The 15,855-nt window shown below is 38.0% G+C and overlaps 1 protein-coding gene across 6 annotated transcripts in view; it reads left to right on the top strand.

Annotated features, from left to right (window-relative positions):
- The window catches only part of CADM1 (cell adhesion molecule 1), a 333,283-nt gene that overhangs the window by 261,914 nt on the left and 55,514 nt on the right, over positions 1-15,855 (top strand). For all 6 annotated transcript variants that reach the window (XM_050758857.1, XM_050758852.1, XM_050758856.1 and 3 more), the window contains exons 2-5: positions 3,872-4,018; positions 5,661-5,813; positions 12,818-12,955; positions 15,038-15,196. In XM_050758857.1, the coding sequence (XP_050614814.1) occupies positions 3,872-4,018; positions 5,661-5,813; positions 12,818-12,955; positions 15,038-15,196 (597 nt within the window). The remainder of the gene's footprint in view (positions 1-3,871; positions 4,019-5,660; positions 5,814-12,817; positions 12,956-15,037; positions 15,197-15,855) is intronic.

Here is a 15,855-nt window from a genome sequence, read left to right as displayed (position 1 = left end):
TGTCCGCTGCACCCCCACCCCAACAACTCTGCTGTCATGGTCATTACTAATCATAAAAATACATTTTATTTTTCTTTAGACGATAAGCTTTCTCTTCATTGTGAGGAATGCCCTAACAACTTGTAGTTTACTACAGGAGGCTTGCTTGTAAGCGAATGGGGCTCTCCAGTGCCATAGTTTTGTTTTTAGGAATTGTCTGGCAAATCAGGGAGTTATAGGGAATATAGTTGCTGATACAAATAAAAATCCAGTTTGATTTTGTCTTCTAAATCTCACCCATATACACCGATTAGCAGTCAAAAATGTCTATACATGCCAGATATTGTTCCACCCTTAAAATAAATTACCTTCCTGTTAACAGCCTTATTTAATGGCTACACTATATTGTACCTATTTGTTTTCTTTTGCCCAGAACATGTGCTGTTTCTGCCTTGACATTATATCTGCTAATTGAGTTGTAGAAAATCAGAAAGGTTTTAAAAATGGATTCTTGAAGAAGGGCACCAAAGTTGCCTATTTGTACCCTTCTGCTACACATCAAATTGTGTTTTGTAGCAACCTAATTGTCATGATATCTATTTCAAGGGGAAATTTATCAAGTCACAGTGCACCCTTCTGTTTGGAAGAAATATTTGAGGATGTGAGCAGAAATTATTTTTACATAAAGGCTTCAGGCAGTTAAGAGTACTGACATACATACCGTATTTTCATCACTGTCATTCACTTCCTTTGCCTCAAATAAATAGGTCATTATTATTCCTTTGCAGCCATCTTATGGCACCTTAAAGCGTGGAGCTCTGTTTAACATAACTGCCGTCCAGCTGACCCATATAATTTATTGGTGATTTTTACAGAATGACATCCTTGGGCCACCACCATCAGCCAAGGCCCTTTGATCTCTTTCAGCAAAATATTTCATGATCACTTATAATTTTTTGGCATTAGTATTATAACCGTGTTAACATAGCTAGGAACTGGCATTTCCTGAGACACTGGATTTTAGGTTAGCCTCAGCGATTTTAGAAAATAATACAGTCATGATGATGATACCACCGTAGATTTGCAGAGCGCAGGATGTGCCGGAGCACAGCAAGGGCAAACGTTTGCAGATGGAAAAATTTTACCTGAATGATTCACTCAGTAGTGACACGTTAAAATGGTTTGGCCTTAGAGTACTTAATTATAAGTGATAATTAAGAATGTTTAAATTTTCCTAGAAAACAAACAAAACCTCACTCTGATTTATTGTTGTCATTGCTTAAAAGACAAAATCATGGACAACACGCCTCTTTTCCCATCCCCTTTATACATGTTTTGTAGCCTTAATGTGAATGTAGTATGCTACTCTCAGAATATACTAGCCTTAGGATTTCAATAAAGAGCTAAAATTAAAGCATACAGTTATTTCCACAGGAACTATTCTGTTAAAGCATAATTGAATTGCAACTTGCTTTAAGTCCCAGTGGCTGCAAGATAGTAGTCAGGATTTGTAAGGCCTTGGTTTATATTGAAGGGATTAATGTCTGTCACCAGGCTGTTCCACATGTACCTTTTGTAAACTGAAGATTATTTGTGTTGCTAATATACTTCCTTTGATAGAAGAAATCCCTCCCATAACCCAGTAAGACCCCGTTTGGTATTCTACTCTGCTCAAAGCAAGTCCTATGCCTTAAGACAGATACAGCACTTGAATCACACAATTAAATTTTTTCTTAATTTTAGTAGATTGCGTGTTACCTGAGGCTGTGAGAGTGGTGGCTTTTCTGTACACGCTTTTGTCAGGGCCAGCAAAACCACCTTGAAAAGCTTGCTTGATTGGTAGAAATTTTCTTCTCCTTGTTCTTTTCTCCAATCTGGAAATAAACTTTCTCTCTCCAGCTGGGTTCTGAATTCTGTGTTTGTCACAGTAATCCACCAAGGAAAAAAAAAACATCCGTTCATTTTTTTTCTGATCACCTTTTCTCTTTGTTGTTATTCTGTAACACTGCTCTGCGTGCTAAGCTTCCACTGCTGAATCAAGCTATGGGGAATTGACCCTCTCACTCACCACAAGCCCTGTGGGCCTGCGTTCTCACACCCGGGTTAATTCCCTGGATCATAGAGCTCGAGGTGGGGTTTCATTTTGGTCTGCTCCTCAAGCACCAGAAATTTTTGTTTATCTGTGGTTCTAATAATTTTTTTTCCTTATCCTTTTAGTTTCCTCTTTTCTAATCCTCTGCCAGGGGCTGGTCTATTTCTAGGTGGATTTGGCTTAGAGCCATCTTAGCCACCCCTCTCACACTTTCCCAGTGTGTCCTAGCAAAGAAAAAAAAAAGGATCCTTCAACAGAAATATGATAGCAGGTGGAAACCCTTCATTGATTCTAATTGCATCTCTATTTATACTGTCTCAGATTTTCTTTAGATGAGTATTTATCTTTGACCTTTGTTTCGTTATGTGGGAACATTTTTTTAAAGGAGCAAATAATCTGCTCTGAGTTGGTTTAAAACAGCTACATAGGGAGGTCCTTGAGAGCAGGAGCCTTTATTCTTGGATCCACACCACTCCCAATACGTAATGGCTTAATAAATCTTTGTATTTGATGTCTAGAGAAATGATGATGATGATGATGATGATGATGATAGCAGCAGCTGCCATTTATTCAGTTTTATGAGAAACTAGACACAGTGCTAAATACTTTATATTTATTATCCGTTTTCATCCCCCTGTCAGCCCTGTGGGATAGCTTTTAATTACTATCCCCATTTTTCAGATGAGAAACTGGCTCAGGGACTTGAATTAATTTTCCAGAGATCACACAGCTAAAAAGCAGTCTCTCTCCCCTTCCCAGTTGATCTTTACATCTAATGCCTATGCCACACTTTTTGTTCTGTAAGTAGGGATAAGGTATCGGTTTTCACCCACATTGCAGCTTCTTAAAGGCTAGGACAGCATATACTTCTGTATCTCCTACTATGCCAGGTGCGACATGGAACACTGGACAATTACTTCATCCTTTGGTTCTGAATTGAACTCACTTCTCCTCCTACCTGTGCTGTAGATCATTTAGGACATTTATGAGGTGGCCCGGCTGCTGTCACTAATCTCAGAAGCAACAAACTAGGGCAGATCTAGAGATAAGCCTTATATATCAGTGAATCTGAAAGCCTGGACTTTTTGACATGTTCTGAGGGAGATTTTCTAAATGGCTGGCAGGGGGTGGGGGGTGAGCTGCAGATAGGGGTGTCCGTTCAGAGATGCCTGGGGCTTTGGGTGAGTCATGAAGGTGTGAGTTTCAGAGAACAGAGTAACAAACTCCGAACCCTAAGCCTTCCCAGGATTTTATTGAGATCCCCAAGAGTCAGTTAGGCCTCACTCAGGCACGATGAACTGCCTATACATTGGGACTGTCAACATCAACTAACAAGACGAGATTATTTATTGAACCCTCCTACCTACTTCTATTAAGTGGCTCCTTGAGTTTCTGTGAGGCTGACCAAATAGCTTAGCTCAAGGGCGGGTAAGCTAAATTTGGCTGTATCTATCTTCCCTACTCCATTTGCGAGAGCTTCAGCATTCACAAAAGTCGGTACTCTGACCTTTCCAGTACCTCCTCAGTATACTACTCAACTATACAAAGTACTAGAGGCTGAAACGTTTTGTATCACAGCTTTTGAGAGTATGGTGATTCCGGGCTTAGTATTTTGTCCCTAGGTCTGTCTTGGATTAATAGACTCGTCTTGTAGACTACAAAGAAAGGTATTAGAGCCATGCTAAATATTGCTACTTGTGTTCATTTTCTAATATGCCTAGTTCCCACTTTAGTAGATCCCATTGATCACATTTTAATTGATGGAAATTTTCCTCTGACCTTTTCTTCCCTTTTTTTAAGGTGATGGACAGAATCTGTTTACGAAAGACGTGACAGTGATCGAGGGAGAGGTTGCGACCATCAGCTGCCAAGTCAATAAGAGTGACGACTCTGTGATTCAGCTACTGAATCCCAACAGGCAGACCATTTATTTTAGGGACTTCAGGCGTAAGTTTCCATCCCTATAGTTGTAGACGGCAACTTTTTTTCCTACATGGAGTCTTGATAAAGAGATTGCTAAGGCCACCTTTTTAAAATTTAATGTTAGATGCTTAAAGTTTAGTCAATTCTTTAGAGGGAAGAAGAGACAGGCAATCATAATCTTTCTACTTAATAGAAACCTTGAATGGCCCCTTTTAAAAGTAAGGCAGTCTTACTTTGCAATAGAAATTGATTGTAGTAATTCAAGGTGAATTGCAATTGAGTCCCAAATACTTAGCTGACACAAACAACTCAAACAGGGTAAGGCAAGGAAAATACAGCATTCTGAAAGGTAATCCCTTTGGTTTGAAGATTGAAGTTTCCAAGGCAATACATGCCTATAAGCATAAAACCAAGTCTTGTCTCATCATAGCCTTTGGCATATGGAAGTGTCCATATGCTGAAATCTTTCCAAATGTAATATCACAAAAACCAAAATTGCAACAAACTTGTGTAGAATACAAATGGTTCATATGAGTGTCAGGGCTTAGTAAGAGCAAGAATCAAATCTTTTGAAAAAAATTGTTATTGGAGAGCGTCGGTGCCTAACCAAAGCGAAGCATGTCCCTTCCCAGCTGCTTATCCCCTTCCTCCCCAATACCTCAGGGTCATTCATGACCTATGGAAAACGTTGATAAACCTAAGGAACATTTAAAGGGTTGAGGGAAGATAAAAGGAAATAAGCCAGCTTCTTTTCTTAAAGTGAATTTTCGTCATATACTAAGTTAGTCTTTGCCAAAATTAAAAAAGGATTTTGAAAGAGAACATTTGAAATAAATAAGAGGTCCACATATATCAGTTTTGCAGTGATTTTGATTTCCTGCTTAATGCCTAATCAGTTTCATACTGTGAAGCCAAATGTACTTAGGAAACCGCAGGACCAGTTTAAGGCCTCCGTAGGCTCGAGGTCATCCATTTTTGGCAGCTCCACCTCAAATCACATCAAATATGTTAAGGTGAATCCAAGTTAATTAGGTTTATTTTGCTATTAGATTATAAGTTTTTAAAGTAGTTTTCCTTTTGCTTTTGTAATTAATATGAAGGCCTTTTTAGTTCTGTTTCATAATTTGAAATCCTTGTTTTTTGAAAGTCTTACTTATACTTTTTGAGGCATTTTAAAAGGCTGTAGGCCCTAGTCCCTGAACTTCCAGTGCCCAAAGGCTAGGGGGGCCTGGCACTCCCTGCTTCAGAGGACTCATGACCTGCTTTTTCCTTTTGTTTTCTTTTTGTCTGTCTCTGGTAGAAAACTTGAAAACGTGTATGAATAGGTGCTGAAAACTGACAGCATTTGGAATTGTGCCAAGGTAGAAGAGTGCATATCTGGATGTGTGTGCATATATGTATTTTTTTATTTTTAAAATTCAGCAAGATAGGCAGTGATTCTATTCAAGAATCCAAATCAGCTGGATTTGGATTGTATATGTACACTCACACATGCACTCATATGCATAAGTTTCCTTTGGACAGGGTTATTTGTCTACATGAAGTTACTGCAGACACCCGAAATAGTCAAGAAGTACCAGATACAACAAGATTTAATGCATGATTAAGGAAAACAGACCGTCCGTCCACCTTCTCACAATCACTAACTCTGTGTTTTGTTTCACAGCGTTGAAGGACAGCAGGTTTCAGTTGCTGAATTTTTCTAGCAGTGAACTCAAAGTGTCATTGACAAATGTCTCAATTTCTGATGAAGGAAGATACTTTTGCCAGCTCTACACCGACCCCCCACAGGAAAGTTACACCACCATCACAGTCCTGGGTAAGAAATGCATGTGGGGCTTACTCAGGGAAATGGAACGGGGATGGCCCTTACTACCAGACAGCTTACAGCAGCAAGGAAAAGGTTAATGGTGAATTCTCCTGTTCAAACTTGTTTCAGGAAGAATCGCCGCCCATCTTGCTGAATTTTAAAAATAGGCTATTTTACCAAATGCTCTAAGGAATGGCAATCAGCAGTCTTTATAGATTCCACCTGCTCTTGGGTTTCAACCCTCAAGTTTCAGAAGCAAAGATCAAGAGAATTTAGAGCCCTCAAATGAATCACTCACCACATGAAATGTTATTGCTTCTAACTACCGGGAGTTTTTTCTTCCTTCTGTGCAGGGGAAGGGGAGATGGGCTACCAAATCTATACCCCATGGCAGAACTCAGTTAGGAAATCCACGTAATGATTTTTACTTCTGAGTTACATCCTCATTTTAATATTGTTGATCTCCTTTTCATTGGCTAGACTTATGGCCTTGTTTATTGCTTATACTCTAGATTATACTGTTAAAAAATCATACCCCATGAACATATACTTTGCCACAAATTGCCGTCATTGGACATAAAAGAGTTAAGAGCGCTTTTACTGATAATAAGCAAATAACTGTTGACAGGCTGCGAGGTGCACCTCCAGTGAGCTGAGTGTCTTCATTTATGATCACCAGACTGTGAGTTTCAGCAAAATCCCAGTAGCCAGGTTTCCATGTTTATATTTTAATATAGTCAGCAGATATTTCTATGTTGAAGGTGGTCTGAATTAGTCACCTTTAGACAAGCTTACTCTACTGCATAACACCAGCTGATTTGGAGTCTTGAAACTGAATTTTCAAGGACATACACTATAGCATGAGGCAAGATCTCTGATTTACACCTTCGGGAAGATGATGAATCAAAGTCTATTTGAGGCGGCAGACTGCAGCTTTTCAGTGTAATGATATGAAGATTAAAGAGGAAAGATAAATATGAAGGACATTTTTGCTTGGTATGTGTGCACATATATGTATTTATGGATGTACATATTGAGCTGCTGCCTCATTACTTTACTTCAACACAGCTGTAGAAGGGAAAATTTTTTTATTCATTAAGCTAAAACATAACCCTAATGCTCACATATATGTTTTTGACAAGAGGAGTATTGATTTTAGAAAGTTGTGTTTAAAACCTCTCCATGCAATTTCTAATCTGGTCTGTGTTTAATGATAGATGTTTTTGTTTCAGGTATTTGTATTTGCCACTATTGCGGTCTTAATCCAGATTAGACCTGTAGAAATAGTAAGCATGGGAGGTTTTGCTGCGATGACTATTTTGGTATTTTGCAGATGTACCAAATTCGCAAGCATACATTTGAAGTGTTCTGTCTGTCTGCTTGTATCAGAGTATTTGAAAATGCTCTTTGCTTGTTGGAGTAAGTCATTAGTAACAGACTTCAAATTGACCATCCACTCATCCACCCTTTGACTCATCATCGTTTATGGCATCTCCACAAATGTGACAGTCATAAAATAAAATCTATTTATGGCATTTTGAATTTTCAGAGTATTTTACTACATATACCTTTATGTATTTATATGTTGTTTTTCACAGAAGTAAAATGATAATAACAGACGTTAGACATCTTGCCCAGGTTACAAAGCACTCAGTAAGAACCAAGAATCTTAGAATTTGGAATAAACCTTACAATTCTGTTTTATAATTACAACATTGGTGTCTTCCAGTCTAGGTTGTTTTCAGTTAAATACCGAATGCTTTTGTTTTAAGATTTTTTTTTTTCCCCCAAAAGGCGCACATCTTCTGTTTTCAGGAGCATATCTAGCCATTGGCAAGCAGTTACTACTGCCTGTCATTTTCTGGTGCCTGATACATTTATTCTCAAAACCACTGCATGGATCAGTTTGGCTCTGAATACACCATGTGCTTGGGAGCCAGTGTGCAAGCACTAGAATTTTGAGAGGCATTATGCCTGTAATCCTTTAGGAGGTCTGATTATTCTAGAAGTAATAGGTTCCTACTTGTATTTTATAGAAGCATTAACTTAAATATACTCGAAAGTAGCACTCTAAAAAGTAGTAGATGTTCTTTCTGCAGATATTATTCATTCACTTAATATTCTTTCCATTTAATTTACTCCAGGATTCCTTGACAGAGTAAAATTGTTGTCATCAGTGTTTGAGTCTTTCATTTCCCAAAATCTGACAATTTCCACTGATACTCTTATATTCAAACCTTTCTCGTAAGGTTTAGAGTTTTCAGATATTATAATGAATGAAGAATGACATTAGCATCTTCGTTGCTATCTGCAGTTCTCTGAAAAGGACTCCGCGTGTACTTACGCAGCTGTCAAACTTCTTGATAGGTTGAAGATTCTCATTTTAGTGCGTGTGTCTATTAGTTATTTGATGCATTCAGTAACAACTTCAGCATAATTATAAGATATGGAGATGGGTATTTGTTAATGTTGTCTATGCTTTTCTGTAGTTACTATTATGCTTATGATCTTATCCATGTAAAATCTGAAGACTCTCCTATGATATTTTGCATGCATTTGGTGCCTTTAAGGATATTCATTCACTCCTTCCACTTGTGACAATTTTGTTTCTTTCTCCAAACATACTGTAGGACGCTCTTTATACTCCTATTCATGAGAGCAGATGAATGAGACAGAGAATACACTTCTTTAAGATTAATATAGTTACTGATAATAGTAGCTAATATTATCACAGTCCTGTCCTTCTAAGATTAGTGTTCGTTCTTAAGATTCCAGGAACAGGAGAACCTAATTATTTTAAAGGGTCTTAGAGTGAGATTTCACATACTGATCAGCTTTAAGACTCCTCTTTTGTTGTAATTAATGTGACTCATCTTGATATTGCTGATTTTTGTTAAATGTTGTAGGCGTAATGTTTATAATTAGCACTCTTATAGATTTGGGGTAGCTAAGAAGAACCTTGACATTTCATTACTGTTTTCTAGTATTTCCCTCTGTGATTTTCATTCAGGTTTTCATCTATATGCACCTCCTTAGAAATATCTTTGGTTATTTTCATTAATGGCTGCAGGCAGTTTTTACTAAATGTGCTTGTTTAGTGGACCATGCGTAAGTATATTCTCTGGTTAGCAGCAGTTTTAATTCATTTTTCTTATAAATGGATTTTTATACTTTACTAACCTTTTGTATTAGAGTAGACATTATGAAGCTAAAGGAAAAACAGGGTAGAATTAATAGACCAAAATAAGTTTTAAGATTTTCTTGTCCAACCCTTTTTTTCAGAGAAACAGATTTAAATCACCTCATTTATATTTTTGAAAGCTTTCCTGCTCTTAAAAAAAAAAAAAAAAAAACTGAGCAAAGTCAACTTTGTAACATATCAATAAACTATTATGATTCGCATTATCAGATTTTATTTTATAAACCAAACAACTCCCAGTATAAATGCCTATTTCTTCTTCTAACCATAGCAAAGATCAGAAATACTGGTCACAATCTTGAGAAAACTATTTATGGGCTTGGAAAAAAATCATTCAGTGATTTCACAGGATGGTGATCTCAACAATAAATAAGCCGTTTATTTTTCTACACTGGGCAAATTTTTTTTTTTTTTTTTTTTTTTTTTGAGACGGAGTCTACCTCTGTCACTGAGGCTGGAGTGCAGTGGCATGATCTCGACTCACTGCAACCTCCGCCTCCTGGGTTCAAGTGATTCTCCTCCTTCAGCCTCCTAAGTAACTGGAACTACAAGTGCCTGCCACCTCACCTGGCTAATTTTTGTATTTTTGGTAGAGACAGGGTTTCACCATTTTGGCCAGGCTGGTCTCAAACTCCTGACCTCAGGTGATCCGCCCACCTCTGCCTCCCAAAGTGCTGGGATTACAGGCGTGAGCCATTGCAACACTGGGCACATTTTCTAATGCTTTTGAAGTTTTCCACATTTTTACCTTAGCCATAAAGTTGAAGATGATGTCAGCTCTTTGGGCATGTAATCCTAGGAACTAGCACTGGTTCAGGACTCACTCTGAAGTGTTATAGAATAGAATGTATCTGTTGCGATTGTTTGGATAATGCCAAACAACGAATAATCCAGATGCGGACCTAGCTGCCTGTCAGGCTCTCAGCCCCCAAATGAAATCTGGAGGAGACATTGGTGAATTTTCCGCGATCCTTATCTGTACCTGCCCCTTTTCATTTCCTTACTCTGGACCAGCAGACATGATTGATAATGTGGTAGGAACCCACCCTCATCTTTATGAACCAAATGGAGGCAATAAAGACTCTCCACCGAGAGATACCACTGAAGATGAACGGGTAGTGAAGGTTAGGAGAAGCTTGGGGTAAGCAGAGACAAGGGGTTTCCAGGCTTAGCATGAAAATGAGATAATAAAGAAAGGTATCCAGGAACACAGGAAACAACTATCTGAGTATGTTTGAGGCTAAATTCCACTAGCACTCAACAGAGATGCATAGAGGAGTCTTTTAACAACTGCTGGACTGTCGCATCAAGAAGATGCCCATGTTTCCACAGAGGGACCATCAAAGTGTTTCTCCCAAAGTCACACAGATAAAGCAGGAGCTCATCTGCCCCATTCCCTAGGGATTTCCAGGGTTGCTGGTGGCTTTAGCCATTTGCCCTCTTTGTCATTTACTAAGAGAGACACCTTCCTAAGGTCCTATCCCATCAGTTACATTGCTCCATTACAGTTCTCATTAGGAACCACTGCATATTTCAACATGAAAAATTATTTTCATCACTCTTATTTTCTCCTGGACCTTGAAAGGTATTTTTTTTTAGCTTTCATTCCTCCATTTGTTGAGAAGACACTCCTATATATGTTATACCTTAGTTGTTTTGTTTTCATTTTTTCTTATACCACTCTTTAAGGTCTTATTTTCTTCAGGCTTTTCCTCTGACATTTGATCTAACAATAGCATGTAAAAAATATTCCTATAATACTACACTCAGAATGCAGTAATATTTATTAATCCTAAACATCTAGTCTCTCCACGTATCCCCCATCTACCGTCTAGGTATGTGTGATGAAAACCTATAACCTACCTGACTATCATCTAGCATGGATAAACTATGTGAAAGATACAGCTAGTTGAGTCATTCCATTTCTTTTGTTACAGCCTTTCTGTGTTTCATAAAATGCTAGCAGATGTGAAACTCTAAATTAGATGTTAAATTATCTTTTTGTTTATTTTTTCTTAAAATGTAAACTAGGGTATTTCTTTGCCATGTTTAACTACTCATTTGGGCCGTATCATATTAGCAGCACATCCATTTGTGCAAATATGTTGTTTTCCTTGTACGCAGGAAACAAAGAAGAGGGATCTTTTGGGTCTACTCATTACGCCCGCCACCACCAACAGCACCAAACACTATATTGCTAAGGAAGTATGTGCAACAAATCATTTTACTTTTACTTTTCTGTCATTCTCTACAGGAATTTTCAACTGCTCCAGTTCAGTGTAAAAGTCTTCCTGTGGGCAGAATTTTCACATTGTGGACTAGAACAGTTGGAAATCCCAAATACATGGTTTAATCCCATAATTTATTGAAGCGGTATCAGAAATTTATTATTCAACTTGATCATCAGGATGGCATGTTTATACATATTTAATTTCTTGTTTCTCTTCTGAGTTGAGAAACTTATTAATCATAAGTCTCGGAGCAGTCTTTGCTTATTCATGGTGGTCAGGACACATATTCTTAGATTCACTGTACTGAATTCAGTATTCTTACTGATTTTTATTTCAACAGGCTCAGTCCTGAGGTAAGGTTGCATATGAAGTTTTACTGTCAACTCAGTTTCATAAAAGATAACATATTTTGTCATCATCATCATCATTGTCAGTATCACCATCACTATCACACTACATACTCTTGATTTGATAGTCAGTATTTTAACTCCCCAATCCGTTATTTTGACCATTTTATCACATATATGTTTAATATGCTTACAGAAGGGTGGTTTTAATTCTGATATGTAAATCTACTTATAAGCAGTTAAGAGTCTCTTTCGTCTTTGGTTTCCAAAATCTGGAGCACTGGAATTCAGAATTTGGAAAATTGCTGCAAACTAATTGGCATTTTTGCATCTTCATATCCAAAGGATTTTATTACTACATTATCCATCAGAGGTTATGATTACATTCTGGATCTCTATGAATCATTTTAATTACATGGAACTGGTTTGAGGCACAATTTTTCTGTGCATTTTATGGTGAGTGATTCTTTTAAGGACTCAAAGATTTTTATCTTTGCCCCATTGACTTTGGAATCTTTCATTTGAAGATTGAAATTCAAGAGTTGAGTTCAAGGAGAAATACTGCTTTCAGGGGGTTCCTGGTAAGGATGATCATTTCAATAGTATGTATTCCTCTTTTATATCTACTTTCTGGTTAATTTGTGAATGACTGCTGACTAATATCTATATTGATATAATGTGCTCAGTGATAAGAGTGAGACATTGGTGGTTGTTGTTATTATTATTATTATTATTATTATTGAGACGGAGTTTCACTTTTGTTGCCCAGACTGGAGTGCAACGTCACAATCTCGGCTCACTGTAACCTCCGCCTTCGGGGTTCAACCGATTCTCCTGCCTCAGCCTCCCAAGTAGTTGGAATTACAGGCATGTGCCGCCATACCCGGCTAATTTTGTATTTTTAATAGCGACGGGGTTTCTCCATGTTGGTCAGGCTATTCTCAAACTCCCGACCTCAGGTTATCTGCCCGCCTCAGCCTCCCAAAGTTCTGGGATTATAAGTGTGAGCCATCAGGCCCGGCCACATTGGTTATTTTTAACATCAATTTAGGATAAAAATTCTAAATTAACTGATTTTGCATAACCCACTTTATTTGATGATTACTTTGTATTTCTTTTTCCCTTCTTGTAATGATTTAAATTCTCATCAGGAATGTCTGCTATTTTTCTCCTTTTTGATAGCAACAATGCAAAAATGCATTCTGTGTTTAAAAAACACATGTGTTTAATTTGTAGTCCCACCACGTAATCTGATGATCGATATCCAGAAAGACACTGCAGTGGAAGGCGAGGAGATTGAAGTCAACTGCACTGCTATGGCCAGCAAGCCAGCCACGACCATCAGGTGGTTCAAAGGGAACACGGAGCTAAAAGGTAAGCTGCAGATTGTCCCACACTGAAGTAGTTAGTTGATTCTAGCAGGGGTATGCCTTTGTGAAAATCAAGGACAAATACAAAACATGCCCATGAAACAAAAGTATTCATTTAGATATGGTTTATAATCAATTACTAAATACATCTGAGGCCACAGCATAAAAGCATTTTATTGTTCTAATCCATGTCCTCATTCTGCTGTTTGAGGGTTCATGGTGATAGCTGTCACTCTACTCAGATGCCCAGAAAGAACTAAAACTGTAAACTAGAACTGTTTAGGCTAGGAAAAATTTTCATGAGGGCTGTCTCCTGAGCTCAGGCTGTCTCTGTCTGTACCTTCAACTCTAATTGCTTTTGCCCTGTCTTTTGCAGAGACCTAGAGGGGATCAGAACCCCACATTTTTAGGGTATTCATTTAAAAAAATGTTAAACAGTCTTTCCTATGGTAAATTCCAGTCATTCTGACATCTATTGCACTATCAACTGTATTGACTATATGCTTTCCTACAAGAGTGGTTGCACCAAGTGGACTAACAACTTCATCTTAATTGTGAATTTACAGGGGCCACCTTTCTTGTGAAATTTATGATTCAATTGCCCAGTTCACCAGCCTGTTCTTGTGCAGTCTGTGATTTTGTGATGACGGTACAAGGCAGCTCCTTTAGCCCCATTCTGATCATCTTTACCTCTGTACTGGGCCATCCCGGGTTTGGGTCCTGGATCCACAAATGCCTGTCACCTCAGGTGTTGCATCAGATAAAGGAGACAGCCTATACCCTATTTGACCATTTTTTGCCAGTTATCTTGAATTCTGCATGTATTTCTGCATTCAGATTCCTTCCTTTTCAAAGTTACCCTGCAGGTAGTACTCTGCACAAAGGTCTTAGGAGCTGAATTCCTCTAATTGTTTGACAGAAATGCTAGTGGTATGCTTCAGTTTCCTCTAAAATAGGAATAATCATATTACATACTTCATGGAATTTTTATGAAGATGAAATGAGTGAATAGTTGTAAAGTATTTAGCTAATACTTGGGCCAAAGTAAGTGCTGTATATGTACTTGTTAAATAAATAAAGAGCGTGAGAAAGAAAAGAATCAGCCCTTTTAGAAAGAGGATATAGAAATCTATATCTGGAAGCAGATAAATCTATATATAACAGCTTAAATTTCAAGAAGCTTGTTCTGTTTTAATCTCCTATTTCCTAGGTATGGTTTTGGAAGGAAGGAGTTTCTCATTTCCTCTCTGCTTTTCTGTCTAAGTGAATTCAGCCATTAAATGTGTACCGATAAGTACAAAACATGAAAAGAAAGTTAATGGTGTGCCATGTTCCTGGGAGCGCTGAGTTCAGGAAGGGACTGCCTTGGCCTATTCATTCCATCCGGAAGCCTCCTCCCTCCTTTTCTGGGTGTTCTTGGACATGTCTCCCATCTGGCCCCAAGCCCTGTGTCTTACTTTGCTCTAGCCCACTGCCACTGCATTTTTGTGGTCTTCCAAAAGTCTCAGAGTTTAAACATTTCAATTACAATTTCAATTATGTAAATCCATTTAGTTACTTTCTCTCTTAATTGTTGATGATGGGAGTAGGCAAAGGGGGTTGTTTGTAACTCTACTGCTTATTGAATTACTTAGGGGATTTGGATAATATCCTAGAATTTCTGAATGGCATGACCGCCTAGTTGATATTTCAAGTTCAGATGGTTGTAGGGGTGAAAAACATTTTTCTTTTTATCTTCCTGAATACCTTGAGCAGCCAGATGTCAAAATGGCTCAACTTTCAGCTGCCTATTTCCAGGAGGTTTTAAGATAGAAGAACCATACATAATATATTTCAGTAAAAATAGTGTATGCTATTCGGACTTGAAATATATCTTAAATACTATGCTGCCAGGTTGAAAAGTCGGAAATTAAGGAAATAAACATTTTATCAGGTAACTATTCACAGATTACTCTCATCCCAAGTAACTGCCATCATATTTGTTAAAATAGCAATGTCAGGGTTAGAGGACAGAGGGGAGGACATAAAAACAAACTGATGGAAATTCACCCAACTCTGGTGTCTTGGTACATTTTCTGTTCCCCAGGCAAATCGGAGGTGGAAGAGTGGTCAGACATGTACACTGTGACCAGTCAGCTGATGCTGAAAGTGCACAAGGAGGACGATGGGGTCCCAGTGATCTGCCAGGTGGAGCACCCTGCGGTCACTGGAAACCTGCAGACCCAGCGGTATCTAGAAGTACAGTGTGAGTACCTCAGTATCTTAATCTGAGGGCGTAGAGTTGCGATTCCATAGAAACTCTTCAGAAGCCATTTATTCAATGCATTCATTTTATATAATATACATAGAATTCTTGTTTTTGGCAGACAAATAAAGGATTATTTTATTGAAATACTGTACTGCCGTATTACAAAGTGCCAATGAGGATTTGAAAATGCTACATTGAACCCAAAGGTAAAACTGAAATGATTTCAATCTGCTCTAACACATGACTTAATTAATTTATTTGCATATAGACTGTCATCATTTCTATGCCAACTGCAAAATCTAGGGCAATTTTCCCCCTCTTTTAATCCCATCATAAGTACTGAAGTTTTTATAGAAGGGATTTTATTCCCATTCTATGTCAGTATTTTGTTTTAAATGGCATGTCTTCCTCTATTTTAGCTTAAATTATAGCTGAAATATAAATTGAGTTGAAAAGTCTACTCTTCGGGATCATTGCCACAATCTCGATGGCTTTATCAATAAAAGCTAGATTGTTGTGAGTGAGGTTTTCTCCTTACCATGCCCTGTAGACTGAATATGGTCTCCTCATCTTCTCCTCTGGACCCTTCTACTGAAGAAGAAAAAGTCTTTTTCTGCACAAAGCCATTCTTATGCCAAGGTTGTGGCTGAGTAGCC

Source organism: Macaca thibetana, chromosome 14 (genome assembly GCF_024542745.1).
Source record: "Macaca thibetana thibetana isolate TM-01 chromosome 14, ASM2454274v1, whole genome shotgun sequence".
Lineage (NCBI taxonomy): Eukaryota > Metazoa > Chordata > Mammalia > Primates > Cercopithecidae > Macaca > Macaca thibetana.
This window is presented reverse-complemented; position numbering and strand designations above follow the sequence as displayed.